The following is a 27,066-nucleotide window of genomic DNA, read 5'->3' on the forward strand; positions in this document are numbered from 1 at the left end:
CAGTGGAATGATTGAGCAGCCCTAAATTTGTTGGGAAAATTAAAAGTAGAAAGAAGAAACAGGAAGAGACCCACTTTAAAAAAAAATTAGTACTGAGAGCAAAATGGAATTTGCTTACCTTCTTAATGCAGTATTTGAAAATAGAAAATAGAGCATTGCACCAATTATAAGAAGAATTGAGATAATCATTTTCTGTGCTTGGAATGCCTCATTTTGACCAAAGTCTTTCTGCTCACAGCCAGCATATCACAGGATTGATGGAAGGGGATGGAGGGGCTAAAACGGAGCAAAGGAGTGCACATTTTCTTGCTTAAAAAGTTACACAATGTGCCCAAATGAGACAAGCCAATCAAAGTACAGCAGAACTAGAAGAAAGCAATATCTACTAGTTTCTACTGGTGGGGTGGAAACATTTTGATGGAGGCAGGCTCAATAGCAATGCCAAGTTTATTCTACTTTTTAAGCAAAAGGAAAAGAATGAGCAGTGGGATTTAAAAAAAAGACATACTGTCAGTCAGAGAAAAGAGGACATTTCAACAAGCACAACTTTTCAGTAGATGCAACTACTAAAATCCCATTGCCTCTAAAGCTGTGAAAGATTTTAAAAAACTCTTACTTCATTGGTTAAATGGAAAAAAAACTAGAATACAAGTAGCCCTCGACTTACTAGTTGCTTAGTGGCCATTTGTAGTGGCAACAGACTATAGTATCTACAAGATACTTTCAGCCTGGATTTGAAGTTCTGACAGCCACATGATCCCATTTTGGGCATTTGACAACTGCCTTGCCTTTATGGTAATTTACAGCAGGGGTCCCCAACCCCAGGTCTGTGGACCAGTACAGGGCTGCAGCATGCCACCAAACAGCCCGCACAAACAAGCAAAGCCCCATCCACAGGATGCAGGCAGCACACAAAACCACGCCCCCTCCAGTCCGCAGAAAAACCTCTCTCCACGGAAAGTTTGGGGACCTCTGATTTACAGTGTCCAAATTGCAGTGACTGCAATTTACAATATTTTTTGTAGGAAACTGTCATTTACTTCTGGTTTCCAACAAAAACCATCCATTGCAGACAACGGGTTTGCTTAATGACCGTGGCAAAATATGTTGTAAAATCAGGTATGTCCCACAGATAGATGCCTTGATGTACGACCAACGGAACTTTAATGGAAGTTCCAGGCTCCATTATGGTTGTAAACCGAGGACTACCTGTAATAGATGTTCCTAGTTAAAAGAAAATAAAGGTGGATGTACATCACGAAGTGCTGAATGTTAAAAGATTAGCTAATTTTAAGTTCAATTCTTAATCGAGTTCATCATACACATTAGGCCACAGTGGGTGTGGTTCATCATCATGCTCCATTATAAATCATGTTTTGATTTGCTAGGTTCACACATTGCACTAAACCACAAACAAGCAAATCCACAGGTTTCCTATTCCCCCTAGCAGCTTTGTCCTTCCCATTCTGCTATGTTCAGATTTATTTTATTTTTATTTTTATTTTAATCCCATTTATATCCCGCCCTTCTCCGAAGACTCAGGGCGGCTTACAATTTAAGCACAAACCAATGTGCTTAGCAATATCCTATAGATATCCTATTATTCTGTTCTTTGCTGACCTATTTTGTGTGGGACATCTTGCACAGTGTAGCCCTTGCTATTTGGAATCTTACTTTGAAGCTTTCTAGTAAATCATCTATTTTCTTGATCCTTATCCCTAACTGAACCAAACCACTAAAATGTATTATTATTTTTTTATATCCTTAGACAGAAAGGAATACAGTTTGCTGTCAATTTCTATTCTGGTGGCTTGCCCTATCATTGTTGGTGGGGGTGGTCTTAAGAGATTCTTTGGTTAGGCTGTTTACCGTTGGCTCTTTGGCAGTTCCTTGATTGGGGTATTATTTACATGATTCCTGGTCTGATGCTAACCTTGGCGTTACTCTATGCTCATCTGGGTGTTGGTTGCTGATGGGGAGAAGTTTGGTCTTCTTGCTGCCTTTTTGGCTTATTGATTATCTCTTTTGCACAGTATGTAGATGTTAATTTAAGGTGCTGGTACTTACCTTTAAAGCCCTACATGGCTTAGGCCCGGGATACTTGCAGGACCGTCTGCTACCGGGGACGACTTCCCATCGCCCAGTGCGCTCACACAGAGAGGGCCTCCTCAGGGTGCCGTCGGCCAGACAATGTCGCCTGGCGACCCCCAGGGGGAAGGCCTTCTCTGTGGGAGCGCCAGCCCTGTGGAACCAACTTCCCCTTGAGCTTCGGATGGCCCCGGACCTCCGGTCCTTTCGCCGCGACCTCAAAACTTTTCTCTTCCATCAGGCTGACCTGGATTGATGATGGGTTTTTAAATATGTTTTAATTTTTAACTGTAGTTAATTTATTTTGGGGCTGTTATTTAATTCTTTTTTAATTTTTGTATTGTTGTTTTTATTGTTGTAAGCCGCCCTGAGTCCTGCGGGAGATAGGGCGGCATATAAGCCCCAAAAATAAATAAATAAATAAATAAATAATGTCCCACTATGGAGGACAAATAGGCAGAAGACTGGCAGAACGCATCCATGAACGTCAACTAGCAATCAGAAGACATGCTGAATTATTTTAAATTCCACAACGTATAGACAGATTTATCCAGAATTTCAACTGGGAAAATGTGACCATCCCAGACCAAGCCAAGTCCAAAAACGCCAATGAATTTCTAGAAGCCTGTCACTCTGACAAGTTGGCCATCAATACCGGTAGACACCCAGACCTTAACATCTACAGACTATGCAAAAGGGACGATCAACCAGCCCCAAAATGAACAAAAAGACCCAACACCTCTCCACCAGTAATCAGCACCCAGATCACCACAGATTAATTCCAAAGTTTACATCAGGCCAGCAATCAAATAAACAATACACCAATCAAAAACTGCCAGAGCCAAAAATAAACAGCCCAACCAAAGAATCTCTAAGACCAACCCCACCAATACTGACAGGGCAAGCTACCAGAATATAAAGTGACAGCAAACTGCCCTCTTTACTAAGCACTGATGATGTTTGAATAATGAAACGCCTGCAAGAAAACAAGCAAGCTCAGAGGGCACCAAGGACCCCTCATGTCAACCCTGAGCTACAAATATTCTCCTCTATTAAAGACCATCTGCTAGGAAGCTAGAGTGGAAGAAAGATATTCTGCATATAAGTAATAATAATAATAAAGTTGGAAGGGACCTTGGAGGTCATCTAATCCAACCCCCTGCTCAGGCAGGAAACCCTATACCACTTCAGACAAATGGTTGTCCAGTCTCTTCTTAAAGAGTATTCACAACTTCTGGAGGCAGGTTGTTCCACTGATTAATTGTTCTGTCAGGAACTTTCTCCTTAGTTCTAGGTTGCTTCTCTCCTTGACTAGTTTCCATCCGTTGCTTCTTGTCCTGCTTTCAGGTGCTTTAGAGAATAGCTTGACTCCCTCTTCTTTGTGGCAGCCCCTGAGATATATAACACTGCTATCATGTCCCCACTCTTCCTTCTCTTCATTAAACTAGACATACCCAATTCCAGCAACCGTTCCCTATGTTTTAGCCTCCAGACCCCTAATCATCTTTGTTGCTCTTCTCTGTACTCTTTCTAGAGTCTCGACATCTTTTTTACATCATGGTGACCAAAACTAGATGCAGTATTCCAGGTTTGGCCTTACCAAGGCATTGTAAAGTGGTATTAGTACTTCACGTGATCTTGATTCTATTCCTCTGTTAATGCAGCCTAGCAGTGTTGGCTTTTTTGGCAGCAGCAGCACACTACTGGCTCATATTTAAGTGATTGTCCACTAGGACTCCGAGATCCCTCTCACAGTTACTACTATTGAGCAAGGTACCACCTATACTATACCTGTGCATTTGGCTTTTCTTGCCTAAATGTAGAACCTTACTTTTTTCACCACTAAATTTCATTTTGTTAGATAGCGCCCAGTGTTCAAGTCTGTCCAGATCCTCCTGTATCTTAAGCCTGTCTTCTGGAGTGTTGGCTATTCCTGCCAGCTTGGTGTCGTCTGCAAATTTGATGAGTTCATCTTCCAGAATCATTGTTTCTCAACCTGGGTCACTTTAAGAAGGGAGGATTTCAAGTTTCAGAATTCCTCGGCCAGCTATGCTGGCCAGGGAATTCTGGAAGTTGAAGTCCACATCTTAAACTGACCCAGGTTGAGAAACTGATATAAGTGCTATCAACTGCCCACCACCAACAACAACAACCACCCACTACCAGTTCACAAAAGACCTTGGAGCAAGACTTTTAAGATAGCACTTTATTTGGTTCACAAGCACGAGAGCAGAGATGGGCGGCAGCAGCCATTCCTGGAACACCTAGACAGATTGTAGAAAAGGCAGAGTCTCTGGAACATGGATGGGCTCTGTAAGGTTGGGCTGGTTACAGGGAAAGATGGCAAGTTAAGCTGAGGGGTAATTCAGCAGAGGAGGTCTCAGTGCTTGGCATGTACCAGTCCCCTGGGCTGGAGAAAGAGTAAAATCAGGTGGCAGCTCTTACCACCAGGGTAGCTACTCCTGGGAGTATGACTACACACATCTCTTGACAGGGTTGGATCCTATAATATTCTGGAGTAGGAGGGAGGGAAGGAGGGAGGGAGGGAAGGAAGGAAGGAAGGGAGGGTGGGTTCCTGGCCTCGCTGTGTGCTGCTTTCCTATTCCTACCAGGATCCAATTTTTCACAGCGTAATTCAAGGTAGTGCACAGGTGAATCTTTTAAAGTGCATGTGGCATAGTTTAATATTGGTTTGTTCAAACCAACAGGAGACTCCAAGTTTCATCTGCCTAAGTCAAGCGAGGAAAGCATATCTCTAAAGGGTATCAGTTGCCTCTCCTTTGGAAGGACGATCCCCTAAATCCCTTCCAAAGCAGGACTACCCAAGCCTATAACTCCCAGTTGTAGGTCACACAAGCTGGAAAACAACCAAACCGGGTTCAGTGTTCATTCAGGCAGCTGGAACCCCTGGATCTCCCATTTGCTCAGTATGAATGTGAGAGAAACCCCAAGAGCACTATCTACCTCTCCTTCAGGAGACCTCTCCCTCTTCCCCACCCCTCCATCCAAGTGAGTGTTGATGCATGCAGTCCCAACCCCTTGTTTACTTCTTCTTCTTCTCCTGAGTGCTGGTAAACCAGGAGTCCAAGAGCTTTTTGCTGTAATAAAGTTGCCAGCCATGAACTTGCACTGCCACCACTATCAACAAATACATGACAGAGACCGCAGAGAAACCAAAGATGAAACGGTAGGCTTTGCCGTGGCGGTAGAGCTGCTGAGCCATCGGGAACATCTCCATGCTGCCGTAGATGAGAGGCGCCATCGAGAAGAGGCCAGTGCTGATCATGGAGATCACCAGGTAGCTGATGTTGTTTCGGGGAAAGGAGAACAGGCCAAAGAGAGAAGGGATGATACTGAGCAAGTAGGGGTACTCCCATTGGTAAGGCATGGCCACCTTGTCATGGGGTAGAAGTTTGAAGTGAGCTACGCACATCTGTGCTGCCACCAACAGCCACAGAGCCACCTGTATGTAGATCAACTTCTTAATCTCAGACTTGAGAGAGACGCTGTGGAAAGCAGAGAAAAGACGCAAGGAGGAATGGTGAGTTTGATCCTCTGCTAAAAGGAGTCAGAGTTGTAAAAACTGAAACAAAAATCAGAGAGGCCTTCCAAACCCAATGGCCTTCTGAAATGGTTGAATCAGGAAGCTCAACTTCTATGGGTAACAAGATGAAATGAATCAGAGATGGCATTAAATCTCTGCCCTCATGTCACTCATGGAGCCATACCAGAGGAATGGCATGAGCTGGCAGGATAAGCAGATATTTACAGTCACTGGATACACATTTGGAAGTCTGAAATTTCACAAAACGGCTACTATAATGGACTTGATCGAGGGCAATGAGAAAAATTCATTTAAATTTCATTGAAAACTAAGTTGTGATGTTGCTCTTTACGGCCTCCCCTAGTCTCCATGGATGCTATCAACTCAGCTTCATTTTGCCCTTTTTAGTTGTAGCCAACACACTTCCAAATACAGGTATCCTTCAACTTACCACCAGTTGATTAGTGACCATTTAGAGTTATGCTGGACCTCTGAGGGTACTTACGACCAGGATTTGAATTTCTGATAGCCACATACAACCCTCGTGGTCACATGATCACACTTTGGGCGCTTGGCAACCGGCCTGCCTTTATGGCTGTCTGCAGCATCCCGCAGTCATATAACCATGTTTTACAGCAGCTTTGCCAAAAACCGGCAGTTACGTCCAGTTTGGGGCAAAACTGGTCGATAGTGAGCCATTCATTTGCTTAATGACAACCGTCCGTGTGGGTGGCCCGATTTATGACTGTGGTGGGCAGGTTCCCTCACAGCCATAACTTGAGGATACCATTCTAACCATATTCATTTTCTGAAACCGTGAAAAGAATTCATAGGCATCTTTGTAAATATCTGCTTGAAAATGACAGCCAGCGTGGCATAATTCAAGGTGTTGGTAATGACTTACAAAGCCCTACATGGCATGGGTTCGGATTACCTACGGCAGCACCTGCGGCCGGCGTCAACTTCCCTCCGCCCAATACGCTCCCACAGAGAGGGCCTCCTCAGGGTGCCTCCGATCAAAGAATGTTGACTGGTGGCCCCCAGGGGGAGGGCGTTCTCTGTGGGCGCGCCAGACCTGTGGAACCGCTTGCCGGTTGAGCTCCGGATGGCTCCCGACCTTCGCTCCTTCCGGCGGGATCTAAAAACCTATTTATTTGAGCAAGCCGGCCTGGTTTGATGGGTTGGGTTTTTAACATGGTTTTTAATTATTGTATATATCGGGCATAATATTTAATTGTTTTTTAACTTTTGTACTCTGTCTTTTAATATTTATTGCCCTGTACACCGCCCTGAGTCCTTCGGGAGAAGGGCAGTATAAAAATTTAATAAATATAAAATATAAATATAAGGCTTAAAGTGCTGGATGACAACTGGAGAGATGTACTGTTGGTCGTAGAAACTCCTGAGTGGCTGTGAGTCAGCCATTCTCCCTCAACCAGGACCTACTTTATAATAGAGTTGTTGGGGCGGGGGGGGGGGGAATGGAAGACGGGAATATTTTGTATGTCTCCTTGAGCTCCAGTACAAAAATCTAAGCCCAGATAGTCCTCAACTTAGCAACTATTTGTTTAGTGACCATTCAAAGTTACAATGGCACTGGAAAAAAGTGATTTATGGCTGATTTCCACATGACCGTTGCAGTATCCCTGTGGTCATGAGATCAAAATTTGGATGCTTGGCAACAGGCATTTAAGAGCCTTGGTGGAGCAGTGGGCTAATGCCTCCTTAAGTAACACCAGCTGCCTGCAATTAGTGCAGGTTCGCATCCCACCAGGCTCAAGGTTGACTCAGCCTTCCATCCTTCCGAGGTAGGTAAAATGAGGACCCAGATTGTTGGGGGCAATAAGCTTTGTAATAATGCCGCTGGGGGGGGGGGCGAAAGCCCTAATAAGCAGGCATATACATAGAATGAAGGCTACTTCTAAGCTTGTAAGCCGCCCTGAGTCTTCGGAGAAGGGCGGGATATAAATGGAATTAAAATAAATAAATAAAAAATGTATTTATGACGGTTACAGTGTCCTGGGATCATGTCATCACCTTTTGCGACCGTCTGACTAAGCAAAGTCATTGAGGAAGCCAGATTCACTTAATAATTGTTACTACCTGTCAGGTCTGCCATCTTCTTCTTGGCTCCCCGTTGGCATCCTGCCATCAACTGCTAAGCGGTGGGGGAAAGGAGAGGAAATGGGCAATAAGTATGAATGGGGTAGAGAAGACCAAAAGGGAAGAGGTGATGACAGGTTGATGGCAACCAGAGGTGCAAGAAACCAGCCCATTCCAGTCTTCAAGGCCACGAACCCTGAGAAAGGAATGGGGATTGCACCAAACATCCCAGCAATACTCAAAACAGCTATGTGACACATCATTGGTCGAAGGTGAACCGGTCAAGGGGGGGGGGGAAGGCCGGGATGAAAAGTTTGAAAACTTTTGTGTGTGAACTTTAATTCTAGCCTGATTTTGCTGTAACCACCAATGCTTAGTAAAAGAGCCCATCGCTTCAACCAAATGGAGTGTTGTTCTTTCCTAGAATCTACCTGGGACAAGCCTGACTGTACCTTAACAACTGCAGTAGTTCATTTAACAATTGTGGCAACAAAGTTTGTAAAACGGGGCAAAACTCATTTTAACAACTGTCTTGCTTAGAAAATGGGACTTAATTGTGGTTGTAAATCGAGGACTATCTGTATAAATAAAGTTGGTACTTATTTTCAATAGGGGCTTCCCTTTATTTCATTTAAAATAATCTTCCAAAAAAAATATATCCAGCTACTGCAGACAATCTGGCCGCTATTAAGAAAAAGTGCCAGTGGGTGCTTCATTACCCATTTCTGAACTACAGGACAGACTTTTGCTTCCTTGAGGCAAAGTCCTAACCTGAGAAAGGCTGTTCCGCGAGAAAGGTCAAGAGGCATTCATGAGAAATATTTTTCTCCCAAAGCCCCAGGGCTTTTTATCACTGCATAACAAGCAAACATTCAGTGAGTGTTTTTCCCAACATAATGATGTTGCAATGGAAAAAGGTCCAACAGCTAAATTACAGCTGTACACAGTATTTACCTAAACCACATTTACCCTGCTCTTCAACTCCACCCCTGCCCACCACCTTCTGGCACCTATGTCACAAGGAAACTTATGACAAATCTCTCACTTTCCAATATGGTAGACCATTCAAACATCTAGTAAGTCAACAACATGGTAAAGGTCTGGAAAGACAGAATCTGTCTTTCGTGTTTGTTTACCTCTTTTTTCAGCCATTAGTAAAAACTAAGTCAGTTACTTTATCAATCAACTAGCAACCCATAGCGGTTAAGGTGCTGGGTTCTGAGTTCTATTTCTGCCTTAGGCATGAAAGCTGGTTGGTTGGGTGACCTGATCAGTCACTCACTCTCAGCCCAACTCAGCTCACAGGGTTGTTGTTGCGGGGAAAATAGGAGGAGGAAGGCGCATTATATATGTTCTCCACCTTGAGATACTTATAAAGTGATAAAGGCAGGATAAGAATGTAATAAATCAGTGAGTAATTTGGGTGTAAGTACCAAATAATACATTAATCGGTTGGTCAAACTCATGACATCAGAGAACCCTTGACATCAAAAATGCTTGCCAAGAAAACCTTAGGGACTCCTCCAGAAAGTTGCCATGTTGAAAGTGAATTGCATAAAACAATAATCCTGCTAAAACCTGTGTTTACATATAAAGATACTTTAAGACAAGGATCTTCTCTACTCCAAGAAGCAGAGGACAATGCCCAAGAAAAAAAGAAGACTTGCTTAACTTGGAAGCAGAGGGCCCAGATTCTCTCTCCAGCCAACCTCTCTGAAACAAGTATCAAAAATGTGGCGAAAATGAAGACATTAAGTTAGCTGGATTGAATAGATTTGTTCCATTTGAAAGTCTGTCTAGGACTCAGGGGTAGGCAACCTCGGCTCTTTTATGACTCATGGACTTCAACTCCCAGAATTCCTGAGTCAGCTATGAGTCCATGAGTCATAAAAGAGCCGAGGTTGCCTACCCCTGGTCTAGGTGATACTTGCCACCCTTGTTTTCTTCTCCCAATAAACTTCTTTTAGATCTAGAGAATTGGCTTCATTGGTTTAACAAAGGCATTTCTCATTCAAACCTTGCAAGAGCATCTTATAGATGAAGTCGTCCTCCAGGCAAATCAAATCTGGCTGACCTCCAAGATACATTATCTGGGCAATAATAAGAGTGTGTTTGGCTATTTCTTCTAGAAAGCTTTTCAACTTCTCAGGCTCCTCTACAGCCCAGAGAGAGATCCTGGTGATTTTCCACTCAAGTACTAATCCTGCTTAGCTCTTATCACCTCAGCTAAATGTTGTCACCGCTACCTGCTGTGTATTTTTGCAGATATCCTCAATTAAAACAACCCAGTTCCTTCGGTCAGAGGCTTGTGCCGTAGAGGATAAGCCACCGAGAATGCAATCTAAGGAAAAATGCAATCATCATTCAAATGCAATCGAGCAGCGTGCTATCTCCCGCCTTTTACCTTTGGGGAAAGGAACTTATATAAAGAAGTGGGGGGGAGAAATGCACTAACTGACTCTCATTTTAGAGGAAGCCACCAACTCAATGATCGGTAGGAGCAGCTAACGACAATCGTCCTGTCGAGTCGGTTGCAGAGCACGGATCAGGCAGGGCAGCCAGGAAAGCGGCAGCTCCCGATGCTGCAACATGCAGGTTTAAAGACGGGAAGGGGGGGGGGAAATTGGCTTCCTAATGGGTGCATGAGCGCGACCCCACCCCACCTCATTTGGTAATGCTGAGCCACGCGCTCCCGGTGCCGGAAGTCGCTGCCATCGGTTCCCGTGGCTCGAGGTCCCGCGCGCGAAGCCATCTTCACGAAGGGCAGAAAGCGACAGCCAAGGCAAAGAGCGCATGCGTTAGCATGTGCTGCTAACGTGTTGTTTCTGGAGCTCCGCCTCCCGCGCATTGGTACTTCAGTCAGTGGCTGTTCTGTTCCTCGGACGGGCGGGCCTTCCTGATTTATTTATTTTTTATAAACGGGAAAAAGAGGCGGTGCTATACGACATTTGCTCTCTCGCAGGAAACTACATCTCCCAGCAGCGACCGCGCCTCTAACAGTCAGTCGTCGCAGGTCTGTCTACCATCCAGTAGATGCTGCCGAGCTGTTCGCCGCGCGCTCGGGATGTTCAGGATTAGCCTCCGCCGCGCGGGCTGCGCGCGCGGTAGGCTGCGCGCGCATTTCAGCACCCCGCCTGCTTGGTAAGAAAACCGGTCAGTTTCCATTAGCACTTGGCCCTTTTATGACCTGTGGACTTCAGCTCCCAGAATTCCTCAGCCAGGCACGCGAGCTGAGGAATTCTGGGAGTTGAAGTCCACAGGTCATAAAAGGGCCAAGTTTGAAGACCCCTGCACGGTTAGCGTCTTAACTCGCCTTCTTCTGCCGGGGCTTCTGTCGGTGTGGTGCCTGACAGGCAGAACACCCCAAAGGTGCTTTTTGAAGAGGCAGCTGGACTTTCTTGTTTTTTTCTTTGAAAAACGTTTGGCTTCTCATCCAAGAAGCTTCTTCAGCTCTGACTGGATGGTGGGGGAAATGAAAAGATTTATACTCCTTGCAGACAGCTGGTCATTTGGATCCTTTTAGCGAGTCGTTGAGGCCATTTGGAGGTTTAGCTGTGCCCTCAGGGGTCACCTGAGCAGTGCAAATGTGTGTGGAGCCTTCTTGGCTGCAGGATGTTTTCTGCCCTGTGTCCCTTCACTGTTGAAGACCGGCACAGGCTGTTGAGGATGAGTCTGTGTGGTCTGCATCTCAAACTGAAACGCAAATGGTTCCTGTCGTCTGCAACCTTTTCTGGGAATCCTTTCATACTCCTGCCCCATTCGAAGGGGCTTCATCCCAAAGTGCATAGCTAAATGTCTACGGAGATTCTCAGTCATCCAGGTCATGGTTGTTCCAAAGGTGCTTTTTCAGGAGGCAATAGAGCCTTGGTGGAGCAGTGGGCTGATGCCTCCTTAAGTAACACCAGCTGCCTGCAATTAGTGCAGGTTCAAGTCCCACCAGGCTCAAGGTTGACTCAGCCTTCCATCCTTCCGAGGTAGGTAAAATGAGGACCCAGATTGTTGGGGGCAATAAGCTGACTTTGTAATAATGCCGCTTGGGGTGTGTGTGAAAGCCCTAACAAGCAGGCATATACATAGAATGAAGGCTACTGCTAAGCTTGTAAGCCGTCCTGAGTCTTCGGAAAAGGGCGGGATATAAATGTAATAAAAATAAAAATAAAACTGGACTTTCTTGTTTTGCCTGGACCTGGATGACTGAGAATCTCCATAGACATGTGACAGGCAGAAGAAGCTCAACAAGCATGCTAGCATGCTAGCAAGAGATGCTGCGAGAGATGAAGTACGCTCCGTCAGTGGCGACATCCCTTGTCTGCATTTCTCACCACGAGGGACCTGCAGAGATACCTCCCGAATGGCTGGAAGTTCTCCTATTAGAGGAAAAGTAGCCGAGAGACAATTCGAGCCAGCTATCTTTTGGGCTCTGTTTATTGCACCAACCTTGCAAGCATGTACATCGATGTTTCTCAACCTTGCTAGCTTGAAGATGTGTGGACTTCAGGTCCCAGAATTCCCCTGCCAGCTATGTGGGGAATTCTGTGAGTTGAAGTCCACACATTTTAACAAAGGTTGAGAAACATTGATATGCAGGATAGTTTTTTCGTTCGCCAGGTTTATAAATGAGAAGCTGTTTACCTTGAGCTACTTTTGTCTGCCTCTCCAAATAAATTCATGAATGAAATCGATGGGAGTTGAGCAAGGAAAGTACTGAATGGCTGTCGTTGTAATTCAAATTTTCTTAGAAATACATTGAAATACAAGAATGGCTGTTTCATTTATATTCATTTATTTATATATAGACCATTCTTGTTACCTGGTTTGAAAATGAAGAGAGAATAGCAAATCCATATGTATTTACATCAGCTTCCAGTTCTAAGCCTGGATGTTTCTAAAATTTCTTCATGTTAACAGGTTTAGAAAGCTCTTTTTTTGAGCCCAGCTTCATATAAAACACCTAGCTGCCCTGTGAGAATTTCAAGACGGAGGAAGTCAACTTTGTTTCAAAATTAGTATGGAATGATCCTTTAGAGTAGTTCTTATTAATTTACTGCAGGGGTCTTCAAACGTGGCCCTTTTATGACTTGTGGACTTCACCTCCCAGAATTCCTCAGCCAGCATAAGCAAGTTTGAAGACCACTGATTGACTACGTTCACATTAAAACGCCTCTCCTCTCCGGGCATTGTTAGAATGTAGTATTGCAGGCTAATTCAACTGCTGACTGGCAGGAGTTCAATCCTGACCTGCTCAAGGTCGACTCAGCCTTCCAAGGTCGGTAAAATGAGGACCCAGATTGTTGGGGGCAATACGCTGACTCTGTAAACCACTTAGAGAGGACTGTAAAGCACTATGGAGCGGTATATAAGTGTAAGTGCTATTGCTGCACACTTACTTGATCTCTTATATACCATGAAGGAAGTCATGGTTCTTTGGAGATTGCTGCTCTGCAGATCGAAACACTCACTGCTATACAGCAACGTCTAGGCTGCCACAGGTTTCCCCTTTATGTGAAACTTTTGATGAGCATAATTCCAGTCGTTAACTACCAAGAATGGTGGTGGTAAGGTATTCATCTAGATCAGGGGGTCTTCAAAATTGACCATGTGTATCCATTTGACTATAATTAACCTTTTAGTAGGGCTAACCAATGTTTTTTTCTCTTTCCCGTTAATATGCTTAAGGAAATTCCTCACCTTACCAAGCTTTCATATTATCAGTCCGTAACTGCTAAAAATGCTGACTTTTCACAAATGTCAGATCCATGTATTATTCAGGATGAAATCCTAAAAAGCACAGTACTGCATTTCTGGGGCAAAACTGTACATTCTCTTCACAGTTAGAGTCAAGGAAAAACTTACATTTAAGATGACAATAAAAAAAGAAAAGGAAAAGCAAGCTATTGTGTGACATGACAGATTGATAGTCCAAGCATACGCAAAAGAAGTTGTTCAAAAGATTTTGCTTTTGTTCCAATTCAGAGTTAATTGTCCATAGCAGTAGTTTCTATGTATGTATATTTATTCAGAAATTAGCCTGGCAGGACTTGTTCCAAAGTAAAGAGTAGAAAGGAGCCTTGAATTATAGACAGGTAGTCCTTAATTTAGGACCACAATTGAGACTGGAATTTAGAACCCTAAACTATGCTGTCATGAAGCCATGGTTGTTAAGTGAATCATGCAGTCATTAAGTGACTCTGGCTTCCTCCATCGACCTTCCTTGTCGCAATCTCCCTGCTAAGGTTGCAGATAGCAAACTAATGTTGTAACCCAGGGGTCTTCAAACTTGGCCCTTTTATGACTTGTGGACTTCAACTCCCAGAATTCCTCAGCTAGCATGCCTGGCTGAGGAATTCTGGGAGTTGAAGTCCACAAGTCATAAAGGGGCCAAGTTTGAAGACCCCCAATCTAGATTAAAAGGTAATAATTATTGGGGGGGGAAAGAGAATGAATGTGAAGATAATAGCTGGCTTAGAATACAAGCGTTTTTTTTCTAACGATTTTCATTTGACTTAGGTATCACTTGTTGAAGCTAAAAAAATTAGACAAGTCAATGAGAGAAACCCCCAGGAAAATAAACTACTTGAAACCGTTAAAGCCACTGGAGCCTGATTCGTTGCTGAAACTATTGGAAGCGTCTATAGTACATGCGGATGGTAGGTCTGTTCTCTCACAATTCTTGAGCTGATGGTAGGGAACCCTGCAGATATTGCTGAATTCAAATTCCTATCATCCTCGGTTAGCTGTGCCAGCTGGGTATTATGGTAAGTAGACCCCAACAACATTTGGAAGGCCTGATCGATCATCCTTGTACTGGAACTTATGGGCAAAGATTGAAACCGAAGGGCAGGAGATTCGAATGGGCAGAGGAGGGGACAGGACCTTCATGTAATATCCCAAATGGATACCCAGCAGCTAAGGAGCGGCAAACTTTTGCCTTCACATTGGCTTTGTCCTTTTTCCCAGAAACATCTGCTTGGCTCCAGTAGGGCAACTGGACTTTTATTGAGCCTTTAATATGCTACCATACTTGATGACCTCCATTCATTCCGCCGGGACCTGAAGACCTGGCTCTTCGAGCGCTCTGGCCCAGGCTGAGAATTTTAATTTTAATTGTTTTTTTTTAACTTTTTCAGGGACTGTTGTAATTATTTTTAATTGTTTTTAACTTTTGTATTTCCTGTTTTAAATACCCTGTAAACTGCCCTGAGTCCTGCGGGAAAGGGCGGTATATAAATCCAATTAAATAAATAAATTAGGAAGCTTCTTCCTGTTTGGTGGCGCACAGGTCTGTTGAAGACTATTGGAGGGATATGACCTAGTTTGAAGATGCTAAGCTATAATGTGGCTTGATCTTGGTTTACTGTGTTGTGCGATCTCAACCAGTATGGTTTATTAAGTAAATGATGCGGTTGAGCAAATCATAGTTCAGTGTGTTGAATCTTGGCATACGGTTAATCCTCAACTTATGACCACAGTTGAGCCCCAAATTCCCCTTGCTAAGCAAAACAGTTGTTAAGTAAGCTTTGATCCTATTTTACGACTTTTCTTGCCACAGTTGTTAAGTGAATCACCACAGTTGTTAAGCTAGTAACACGGTTGAGTGAATCTGGCTTCCCCATTGACTTTGCTTCTCAGACGGTCACAAAAGTGGATCACACGATCCCGGGACACACTGCAATCCTCATAAATATGAACCAAGCATCTGAGTTTTGATCAAGTGACCATGGGAATGTGCAACTATTGTAAGGGTGGAAAACGGTCCTGCTGCAAGTCACTTTTTCAGTGCTAACTTGGTAACTTTGAACAGTCACTAAACGAATGGTTGTAAGTCGAGGACTACCTGTATGTATACTCAGACTTGCAGGATTCTAAACTTTGTAGTGGAATATCAAAAGTGGTTTTTATTGTTGAAAAAAGAAATAGACATAGATATTTATGTCATTCACGAGCATTTGCAATGGACTCCTTTCTGCTGATACAGGCAGTCCTCGTTTAGCATCATTCACAGTTACCACAGTGATGAGAAAGTAACTTTAGGACCAAGCCTTGCATTTATGTCCTTCACAGAACTGTAAAGCAGAAAAAAGTTGAAGTAAAATCATTTGCCCAGATGGGATTTCATTTTAGCAATTGTTTTGCTTAACAACCAATTTGTCAGCCCCAAATGTAATTGCTAAATAAGGACAGCCTATATAGGACACTGACAGAGACTGCATCTTAAGTTACTTGGTACCTTTTTCAAATGTCTATATATTCTCTTTCTCCTTCCCCTGATTTTAAAAGAAAATGGGAAGAAAGGAATGAACACGGGAACTGTGAAGTGTAATAAAATAGCCATAGCCACTCCCCCAAAGCCAACCCACCATAACCTGTGAATTATACAATCCCACTATACCATTGTTTTGAATTGTGGAGTAATCTGTAAGCCTGTTCTGGAATTGCTTTGAACTCATTGCTATTTGTCCTTTCAATTTTGTATTTCAGGTACACTTGTGGCCATTAACAAACCTTGCGGTATTCCTATATCAGGTATGCAGTCCTGTGATTGAATGGGGCATGGGATAGCTGCCTTGGATACTTTTCTTATAAATGAAATGATGGAGCATTCTTTATCCTTGGTGGCGCAGTGGGCTAATGCCTCCTTAAGTAACACCAGCTGCCTGCAATTAGTGCAGGTTCGCATCCCACCAGGCTCAAGGTTGACTCAGCCTTCCATCCTTCCGAGGTAGGTAAAATGAGGACCCAGATTGTTGGGGGCAATTAAGCTGACTTTGTAATAATGCCGCTTGGGGGTGTGTGAAAGCCCTAATAAGCAGAATGAAGGCTACTGCTAAGCTTGTAAGCCGCCCTGAGTCTTCGGAGAAGGGCAGGATATAAATGGAATTAAAATAATAATAAAAAAAATCAGTGAAGGTACTTGCACATTGGCTGTTTAGCACTGTTCTGCAAATTTAGGAGAAATGTGAAAATAATAGTTTTTTTTCTTCAAATGAATTGGGAACTGATATTAATTTTAATCTGGAGGACAAGCAGACCTCCAGTAGTAAGGGGGGAAAACCTCTTACAAATGAAGGAGAGGTAAACGAGATTTGGTTAAAATGTGTGCCATTGATAGCCTCTCTCTTCTTCCAACAGGCAAGCCAGAAGACCTGACTTTGCAATCTGTTCTGCCACAGCTAAGCCAGAATCTAAATCTCCCACAAGATCTCCAGGTGATCAAAGCTCCAGAAAAGTAAGTAGCTGAATCTTAGTTCCAGGGGAAATGTAAAAGTGATAGATGAAAGCTATGTCAGGATATCATGATTTAATATGTGCACATACTACTTATCTTCCATCATCTAGTCTGCTTAATTGTAAAAACAATGTTGCTTCTTCGTAGGCCATCATTTGATGCCCTTAATCAGGGGTCTCCAACCCTGGCAACATTAAGACTTGTGGACTTCAACTCTGAGAATTTCCCAATCAGCATGCAAACTGGTGTTTACTTCTGTTTTCCAGCAAAAAATGCCAGATAGAAACAATGGGTTTACTTAATAACTACCATGTTTCCCTGAAAGTAAGACACAGCCAAAAAGTAAGCCCTAGCTTGATTTTTGGGGGTGGGCCTAATATAAGCCCTCCAAAAATAAGCCCTAGTTTTGGGGCAAGGTGCATGCCTAAAAATTAAGCTAGGGCAGGGATAGGCGGGATGAAGCTGCCCCACACACCTCGTACTTGCTTACCGGTAGGACCGCCACAGCCAGGCCTCTCATGCCCCGACATTTGTCAAGCCGCGTGGCATGCCACGCCAGTGCCACCGCTTGCAGCAGGAGGTTGCACAGTGCTTCGGGCTGTTGCTGCTCACAGCAGGATGCCGCATGGTGCTTTGCACCATTTCTGCTGCTCGCAGCAGGGCGCCACATGACTCTTTGGGCCTTTTCTGCTGCTGACAGACACAGCCCAAAAAGCCATGCAGTGTCCTGCCGTGAGCAGCAGAAACGGCCCAAAGCGCTGTGTGGCATCCTGCCGCGAGCAGCAGAAACAGCCCAAAGAGTCACGCATCCTACCGCGAGTAGCAGAAATGGCACATAGCACCATGCGGCCTCCTGCCTTGACTAGCGGCAACAACACAATGTGCCACATGGTGTCCGGCCACAAGTGACAACAAGCGGCCGCAGAAGAAGTCAAGCAGCAGCGCGACAGGTGTTGGGATGTGGGAGGCCTGGCTGTGGTGGTCCTAAGGTAAGACGTTCTCTGAAATTTCTCTGAAAGACCTAGTGCCTCTTTTGGAGGCAAAAAAAAAGACTGGGTCTTAATTTCGGGGAAACATGGTATCACATTTGTTTAATCCCATTGCATTCACTTACTGACTGCTACAAAAAGGGTCATAAAATTGGGTATGTCACATGGTGACCCACTAAATGACCATTACAACATAATTATGGGCTTAATTGGTTATAAGTCGAGTTTGTCTGATTTGGTTAGTATATTCAAGCCAGTTATATGATTATCCAGGATTATGGGCTAAGCCAGCCATGACTCATGATATGATGTAAACTCAGGCTGCATTTTAGAATGGAAAATATCCAAAGTTCATGACTATAAATTTAGTTGAGTAGTCTCAAACAAAGCCTTAGTTTTCCATTCAGTGAGATTTATTAATAGCTCTTGTTAGATGGATGTTTTAAAAAGACTTTGCATTTTTGTAGGGAAGGTTCTGGACTTGTTCTGCTGTCAAGTTGCCCAAACACCACCCAATATCTCCAAGATTTTTATATTCAGCGTAAGAAGAAAAAAGATCCAGTTGCTACTTACTGGTGAGAAAACATTTTCTATTGTTTTCCTGTTTGGGGGATGGATGGGAAAGTGTGGAATCACTACTTTTCTTAGTTGGAAAATTTGCAATCCAAGTATACTTATTATTTCCAAAGCATTGCCTGATATCCTTCTCCTTGCAGTGCTGTTACTACTAGGACTCCAGTAGCTACAGAAGGAGAAATTCATACAGGCCTCAAGCTGGTGGACCTTCATGGCTTTGATCTGGTAAAGGCATGGATGGAGGAGTTTTAGATTGTGGTTCTAGGAGGCTTCTAGCTGTTGTTCCAGACAGGGAGGGTAACAGATTCAGAAGAATCCCAGTATTGCCAGTCTGGGATTGCACTTCCTGCCATGGGCACAGATTTAGTTAGGTGGTGTGGGAGAAGAGCAAGCAGAAATATGGAGGGTGGAATTAAATGCATCATCAGTTTGGAATCCTTGCATCACCATAAGAGATCCCAATCTAGGCCCCCCACCCAAATTCTGTTGACTTATCTAGCACCAGTTTAGTGCTAACCGTTAGTTGACTAGTTTCATGTGTATAGGCTTGAATAATAATTCTTCTGGCCTGGAGTGTAACACTTGGTTTTGATCCTTTGTGCTTGACAGGTGGTCAGAGCGTGTGCTAATGCCGATATCTCTCTGGATTACAGGTAGTGCCAGTGGCTTCCCCTTCTCGTAAGAGCCTGAAAATGAAGGAGGTAAAAAAGACACTGACTTACTACAAAGTGCTGGACTCAAAGGAGGGCTGTGCCCTTTTGCAGCTGCAGCCAGTGACAAGTGAGTTACAAAGCCTCAGTAGAGCAGAGGAGGCCTAAGGGGACAGCAGCCCAAAGTGGGCAATTCAACTGTCCTGAAAAGCGGATGACATGTAGTCCTCGTTTAATGGCCACTCATTCAGTCACCATTAGAAGTTATAAGGGTGCTTAATGCGCTGCAGTTAAATGATTGCTGTTTGGGCTCTCGGCAACCAGCTCAAAATTGTGATGTGATCACTATTGGCCAACTTCCCTGCTGACTTCTGACAACCAAAGTCAGTGAGGAAGCTTGCAGGAGGTCGCAAATGGCAATCACATGACTGTGGGATGCTGCAACCATACAGGATTCACTTAATGGCGGCAACAGGAATTGCTGGAACAGCCATTGCAAGTTGGCACGGCTGCATGACCGTGTCTCTTATGACTGGATTGCTTAGTGATGGAGTTCCTGGTTGCAATTCCCAATCTCAGTCATTGAATAAAACGGTTGTTAAGCAAGATGCCCACATGACTGCCTTGCTCAGCAACCACAGTCCCAGCACTCTGATAGCAGCCATTAAGCAATCTCCTGCATTGTTAAGCAGATGGAGCAAAACGATGTGCCTGCCAAGAGGAATTCAGTTCTGTACGAAACTGAAATCCTCCTGGCAGGCAGCCCTTTCGCTCACAAATCTTCCTGCAACCCAATAAGAGAGTTTCCCTTCCCTCTGTGCACAGAGGGAAAATCCTTCGTCAAGCTGCAGGAACAGAGCTGAAATCTTTAGGATTTTCCCTCCCCTTCATGCATGCATGAGAAATCCTTCGGCTGGCTGATTTCAGCTCAGTTCCTGTACCCCACAGAAGGATTTCAGTTCACCCCCATCCCCTCTGCTTGCAATGTTCCCTGCCTCCCAAGAAGATTGCAAATGGCAGTCCCATGATTGGAGGGTGCTTGGCAACTGGTTGCAAATGAGCACTGGTTGCCAAGCACCAGAAATTGGTCAGGTCACATGACCACAAGGTGGGGAGTAGCATTTTATGACGCCTGCTTTATGGGCTGTAAAGCATCCTTTTTGAGGCCATTGTAATCTTGAACGGTCATAAGTCAAGCAGTTTGGCATTTGTGACCTTTAAAAACAAGCAAAGAAACTTAGGAATCAAGTTCTGATTCTCATGATTGTACAGAAACTTGTTATTTTTACCTGATTTCCCACAAACTAAATGGAATTTGACAGTGTCCTCATTTATATAGAGGATGGAGCTTCTCTGGCAAGTTGACTATTACGTTTTTCCGGTACCTCTTATATTTCTGTCATCTGTCTCTGATTTTAATGCTCTTTCTTTGCTCTTTCTCTTACAACTCCACCCCAAATTACCTGCTCTTATTCTTCCTGTGTTTTTTCCCCCACGTTCCATCACTTTGTTGTTTCCTCTCACTTATTTCCAAACACTTTGCAAAATGCATGCTGGGGGGGGGGAAGGAAAAAACCCCATGTAATTAAGACTTGACCTTTTGAGTGCTTTTTTTTCTCCCGGTGTAGATGATCATATTTTTGGGCAGAGGATTGGGATAGAATGAGGACGTGTTATTGTTTTTATTTTATCCTATTTTTGAATGCCATGTGTAGACCCTATTATAAATCCCTTAAAAAAAAAAGCAAGCTTAGCAGGTCCTGCCGAACCGTTGGAATTGGAGTTGATGTTTCTTGGTGGGAATAGCCAGCTCTAAATTGTCGTTCTTCTTCTCTTATATTCTCTATGGCAGCCTTTCGGAACCAGCTGCAGGTACACCTGACGTTGATCCTCAGCCCAGTGCTAGGCGATCATGTGTATTCACCTCGGGTGGGAACAGTTCTTGGAGAACCCTTTCTCTTGTCCGCTGAGGAGAGTCCGCCTCGGACACAGGTACCAAATTGCAAAATGGATGCTGGTCCTGGAGTTTGAGACACGTAGAGATATTCTATGCAGGTAGTCCTCAACATACCACCATAATGGAGCCTGCCCCTTACGGTGGTATGATGTGACAGTCATAAAATGGGGGAGTTGTGTGACCGACCCAATTTTATAGTGGTTGTAGTGGTTGTTAAGTGAATCCAAGGTCTTTAAGCGAAACAATGTTTTGCTGCGGTTATAGCTTTGCTATAACCAAAGCCAGATGTTAAGTACTGGTTTTTGACAAAACCATCATGAAACAGTTGTCACTTGACTGTGGGACATTGCAAACGCCATCATGTGATTGCATTTTGGTTGCTTGGCCACTAACTCGCCTAACAGCCATTTGCAGCATCCCGCACTCACATAACCACAATTTTTGATGTTGTGATTCAGCATCAGCCTGAGATATCGGCAGCTGAGTCCAATGATTCTGAAGAGGAGGAGGAAGAGAAGGGGTTTGGAGAGCCTTTGGTGTCAGAGGGAGGCTCTGATGCACTGCAGGACTGTCAGCCTGGCCCCTCCCGTCATGTTCCTCATCAGACTCAGCCGTGTGAGCACGAGGTATTGGATGTAGATGATTCACAGCTGGATCTATTCAGGGACACTAGGAGCAGGAGGCAATCCAGCAGAGCAGAACAGAGAAAGGCAATGAGACAACTCAGTGAGAGGAGGAGAAGGTAATGAGAAGCCATGCCTTGGGACTGCTGATAAAAGGGGAAGGTGTGGGAGGTGCTGGTTGCTGAAGGCAACCGTTTGAAGATCTTCTGCTAGAGTCCTGGTCTGTTATTCCTGTTTAACTCTTGTTTGAACTTTTGATTTCTTTGTAAATAAATTTGGTTGGGTTTTTCCAGCCTGTTGACTATAAAAAGGGGTTGTCCCTGACATTCAAACAGGGCCGGTCGTAGGCTGGAACAGAACAGATGTCTAGAGAGAGCTTCAGTCATCCAGGTCATGGTTGTCCCAAAGGTGCTTTTTCAAAAGGCAGCTGGACTTTGTTTTCCCTTGAAGACATTTCACTTCTCATCCAAGAAGCTTCTTTTTTTTTTTATTGAAAAGTTTTAAAATACAATTTTCCTTTAAAAAACCCCCCTTCCCCCTCCCTCCTCCCCCCCTACCTCCCCTCCTCCCCCCTCCCTCCTCCCCCCCCTACCTCCCCCCCTCCCCCCCCCTACTTCCCAGAGCTGAATACAAGGTATATATATATATAAAAAAAAGCAAACCTAAGCAACCATATACTAACAACTATAAATTCTAAAATCCATCACTCTCTAGCTTATATAGGATAAAACAAACCTTAACAATATTAAATATATATATAAAAAAAAACTAGAATAAGAAAAGGACACTCTCTAGCTTATATAGAATGGAACAAACCTTAATAGTATTAAACATATATTAAAGACAAAAAAAAAGGAAAAAGAAAAAAAAAACCCTTCTCAACCCTATACTTATCCTAAATAAACTCCATCCATTTTATCCATTCCATGATATAACATTCTTACAAATAATTTTCCAAATTAACCAAGGATCCCAAATCAAAAAAACTTTAAAGTCAACTCTTCTGTAATCGACCGTTCCTCTTCCAGTACCACATCTATAATTATTCCAAACACAACAAAAAAGAAAAAAGAAGAAAAAAAAAAAGATTGCAAACAAAACTTGAACTTTAATCCAAAAAAGCTCAGCCTTTCCACAAAACCACCAAATATAAAAATATATTGCGTCTACACCCAAATCTTTTCCCCCCTCCCCTACTTGACTACTTGACTATATCGTAAAAGTTCCAAAGACTTCTGCGATTCCTGCTACTTTCTCTTCTTAGATCGTTTTGCAGCAGCACGCGTCACCCTCTGTTTTATAGATTCATCCGACGAGGTTATATCTTGATCTCCTCCAACACCGTTGTCTTCTATCTGACCATCTTCGGCCTCTTGATGCGCTCCTTCTCCAGATCCCTTTCCAGCTTCCAAAAGTGTTAATGGCGTTGCATTTAAAACATTATTGTAGAAATCACGCGCTTGCATCACAGTAACCAAACGGTACTTTTTACCTTCGTGCGTCACCATCAACCCCACTGGGATCTCCCATCTGAACCTTATATCTCGCTGCTTGAGCTCTTGCACAAGAAATGTAAAATCCTTCCTTCTCCTTAGAATCTTTGGAGGAATTTCTTTTAAGACCAAAACTTCTTGATTAGCAATCATAACTTTAGTATCATAAGCAGCTTGTATAACTTCATCTCTAGTTTCCCTTTTTGCAAAATATACCACCACATCTCTAGGCAACTTCCTCTGTCTGGCAATCCATGAATTCACACGAAACACTTTGTCCATGCCTCCTTTTATTTCAGATGCTGGCTGTTTCAACACTATTTCAAAAGCCTCAGAAACCAGCTGCTTTAGATCTTCCTTAGTATTCTCCTTTAAGCCTCTAATTCTAATGGCAAACTGCATCTGGAAATATTGAGCAAGACACAGTTCCTTTTCCATTTTATTTTCATTCTCCAATACTTTTGCTTCTAATATAGCATTCTTTTGAGTCAAGTCTTCTAGCTTTTCCTCCAATTCTTCCACACACCGAGCCACTTTACACACTGAAGTCAAGATGTCTACCCTCATTGCTTTGAGCTTCTGTTCCATCCTCTCCTCCATTCTCTCCTCCAATTTCTCCAATTTCTCCTCCATCTGTGCAAATCTAATATTAATTGATTCCAAAATTACCTGGGTATGTTTTTCAAGAGCATCTTGTAAGTCCTTTGATGTCAATACATCAGGAGGATGCAGCGCCTGCAATAATGATTGTTGCACGGGAGAAGTTCCAGCACTCCGAAGAGTTTTAGGGGGTGGTTTAGCCGCCATCTTTTACCAAATATGACGCACTTTCACTTCAGATTTGTAATCCAAAAAAGTCCATCAAGCTGGAGAGTAAAACATAGTAATCCTCTTTACCATTTCCTCTTGTATCGCTCTGCCTGCTCCTTTAAATCATAGTCATTCCTTCAGGCAGGGGTGGTCGCAGACGGCTGGCTCTGCTCCAAGAAGTCAGGAGCAGAGGCGACGGCCAGCTGGGAGCAGCCCAGGCTACGGGGGAGTTCAATCCTTCAGCCGCCCAAGCCATAAGCTCAGGCGGCCCTGGAGAACTCTACCCCTACCTGGGAGCTCGCCCTCTCCTCTTCTCCCGAGGAGGGGGCTTCGGATTCGCCCGAACAGCTGATCGGCGCTGTTTCGGGCGAAAAAACAACAGCTGAGCCGCGGGCAGCCCGGGAAGGCTCCCTTCGTCGCCGCGGAGCCACCGGAAGTCCCATCCAAGAAGCTTCTTAAGCTCTGACTGAATGATTGAAATCCTTCCATCCTGCACCTTTCAGTCAAAACCAAAGAAGCTTCTTGGATGAGAAGTGAAACATCTTCAAGGAAAAACAAAGTCCAGTTGCCTATTGAAAAAGCACCTTTGGGACTGTTTCTCCAAAGTGACAAATTGCATTACATTGGCTTCCATCCACATTCTGAAATCCTTTAGAGGCTGTAACAAGATTTGGTCTGAACCTCAGTCTTACTTTATTTGTATATTTTGTGGCTATAAATAATACTCTCAGTGGCCCAGTTGTGAGATATAGGAGAAAGGAGCTTCTCCTTGGCCACTTGCAAGCAACGGAGTGCCTTTCTTCCAGAAATAAATTTATTTCTTCTTCCATTTTCAATAGAGGAATTAAGCCTGTCCCTTCCAACCATGTCTTTTTTGAATTGCACCACCAATAAAGGCAATTGCATGTTAGCTGATAATAATTTAGACTGTTTACCTTTGAGTGCTCTATAGATAAAAGGCAGGAAATAATAAGGACTTTTATAACTTCAGAAGTGATGTTTGGGGAAGGGAGTAGCTCAGTGGCAGAACACGGGATGCTTTTTATTTAGACAGGCCAAGCTTCTGTCCCTGGTTATTTGCTCAAACAGTTCAGATACGGGAGTTGATCAGGGTTGATTGGAGAGCAGCTGTCAGAGAAGCTGCCAAGTTAAGTTGAAAAACAGACACACTCCTGTAGCGATAAGAGGCTTCCATTTTTTGTTTTCCCATTTCATTTTCCCATGCTTAGAAGTTGGCATACTGTTTTCCTTTCATTAACTTGGCTGCTAAGATCAGTTAGCGGCACCATCGTCCAGTCTAATACAATTACGAACACTTAAAGTGAGGATGCTTTCCAAGAACTGAGATATAGGTGATGTCCATACAGAGCTGTTGAGGTCTCTGGATGCTGTTTCTCTAAATGTCTATGAAGAGTCTCGTAACACCATTTTTGATGTCTGTGGAGATTCCCAGTCATCCAGGTCATGGGTTGTCCCAAAGGGGCTTTTTCAAAAGGCAACTGGACTTTGTTTTTCCTTGAAGATGTTTCGCTTCTCATCCGAGAAGCTTCTTCAATTCTGGCCAAATGACTTAAAACCTTCCATCCTGTACCCTTTAGTCAGAACTGAAGAAGCTTCTTGGATGAGAAGCGAAACGTCTTCAAGGAAAACCAAAGTCCAGTTGTCTTTTGAAAAAGCGCCTTTGGGACACGATTTTTGACATTTTTTTAATTGGTTTCCAGCAGTTACTTCTGTTTTCTGGCAAAAAAAAACGCCCACTGGGTAAAATACATTCACTTAACAACCATCACATTCATTTAACAACCGCTGTAAAAAAAAGTGAGATAAAATCAGGCCTAGTCACACGGTGGCCCACTTAATAACTGCAGTGACTTACGATCGTTAATTCTGGGGTCAATTACGGTCGCAAGTAGAGAAGTACCTGTAAAATAACGATTGCAAGTAGGATTGACGTAGGAACTCTTTATGATACCATTCCTTCTCTTGCTCTCCCAACCTCTTGGCAGATTCTAGGGGAACATTTGATGCAAAAGCTCCGGTTGCGGGAACAGGTGGTGTTTCGCTTGCAGCTTCACCTCCACCTTCACCAGCTTCTCCTCCCTGATGGTTGCTGTTCTTCCCGCACTCTGTTAGTGGCCCCCCCTCCTCCTTTCTTCCTCCAGACCCTTCATAATCTCGGACTTAACCTGCCCCCTGAGAGAAGCACGCAGTGAAAAAAGTATGCAAAGGACTTGTCTGAATTCACCCATTGCTGGATGCGGCTGCCTTAAAATCCAGCAGCAGAGCTCCCACACAAGGAAAAGTTCCCATGGTTACAGAAGAAAACTTGGCTTCTTCAGGAAAAGGCTTTTATATATTTAAAAAATGTATTGTAAAACTTTTCAATAAAAAAAGGAAAAGGCTTTTATATACATACATACATACATACATACATACATACATACATACATATATATATATATATATATATATATATATATATATATATATATATATATATGGGGACGCAGTGGCTCAGTGGGTTAGGACGCTGAGCTTGTCGATCAGAAGGTCGGCAGTTTGGCGGGTTGAATCCCGAGTGCCGCATAACAGAGTGAGCGCCTGTTACTCATCCCAGCTTCTGCCAACCTAGCAGTTCGAAAGCACATAAAAATGCAAGTAGAAAAATAGGGACCACTACAGTGGGAAGGTGACAGCGTTCCGTGCGCCTTTGGCGTCTAGTCATGCCGGCCACATGACCACGGAGACGTCCTCGGACAAGCACTGGCTCTTCGGCTTTGAAACAGAGATGAGCACCGACAGGAAGGAAATTTTTAAGTAAAAACCTAGCTGGTATAATCTGGCTAAAAAGGTATTTTAAAGTGAACATTTGTGAGTTAGTTTGTTTTTATTAAAAGCTGCTCCTGTACCCACAGAACTGATTTATTTATTTTTTAACCATCAGTCTTTACGCCTATGTGTGGTAGTGTCACAGCAACCCAGACCCTATTATTATTAGGATTTATGC

At 43.7% G+C, this 27,066-nt stretch overlaps 2 protein-coding genes across 4 annotated transcripts; one reads left to right on the forward strand and one right to left on the reverse strand.

Moving 5' to 3' along the window:
• Nucleotides 1-4,293: 4,293 nt before the first annotated feature.
• JAGN1 (jagunal homolog 1) lies at nt 4,294-10,509 on the reverse strand. Of its 3 annotated transcripts, none has more exons than XM_081322112.1 (3): nt 10,399-10,508; nt 7,736-7,790; nt 4,294-5,594 (listed from the first exon to the last, which is right to left on the reverse strand). In XM_081322112.1, exons 2-3 carry the CDS (start codon nt 7,774-7,776, stop codon nt 5,132-5,134), a joined length of 504 nt encoding a protein of 167 aa, XP_081178238.1. In that variant the 5' UTR covers nt 7,777-7,790; nt 10,399-10,508; the 3' UTR covers nt 4,294-5,131. The 3 variants fall into 3 exon arrangements, with proteins under 3 accessions (XP_081178238.1, XP_081178239.1, XP_081178237.1); XM_081322113.1 differs by having other exon boundaries at nt 7,736-7,787; nt 10,399-10,503; XM_081322111.1 differs by lacking the exon at nt 7,736-7,790 and having other exon boundaries at nt 10,399-10,509.
• Nucleotides 10,510-10,620: 111 nt separating this feature from the next.
• Nucleotides 10,621-26,507, forward strand: RPUSD3 (RNA pseudouridine synthase D3). Its single transcript, XM_081316797.1, has 9 exons — nt 10,621-10,876; nt 14,243-14,382; nt 16,214-16,258; nt 16,865-16,961; nt 18,418-18,525; nt 18,667-18,751; nt 19,180-19,306; nt 21,029-21,168; nt 26,066-26,507. Exons 1-9 carry the CDS (start codon nt 10,800-10,802, stop codon nt 26,270-26,272), a joined length of 1,026 nt encoding a protein of 341 aa, XP_081172923.1. The 5' UTR covers nt 10,621-10,799; the 3' UTR covers nt 26,273-26,507.
• Nucleotides 26,508-27,066: the final 559 nt, after the last annotated feature.

The sequence above is a fragment of the Vipera berus genome, assembly GCF_964194415.1.
Source record: "Vipera berus genome assembly, chromosome: 2".
Classification (NCBI taxonomy): domain Eukaryota; kingdom Metazoa; phylum Chordata; class Lepidosauria; order Squamata; family Viperidae; genus Vipera; species Vipera berus.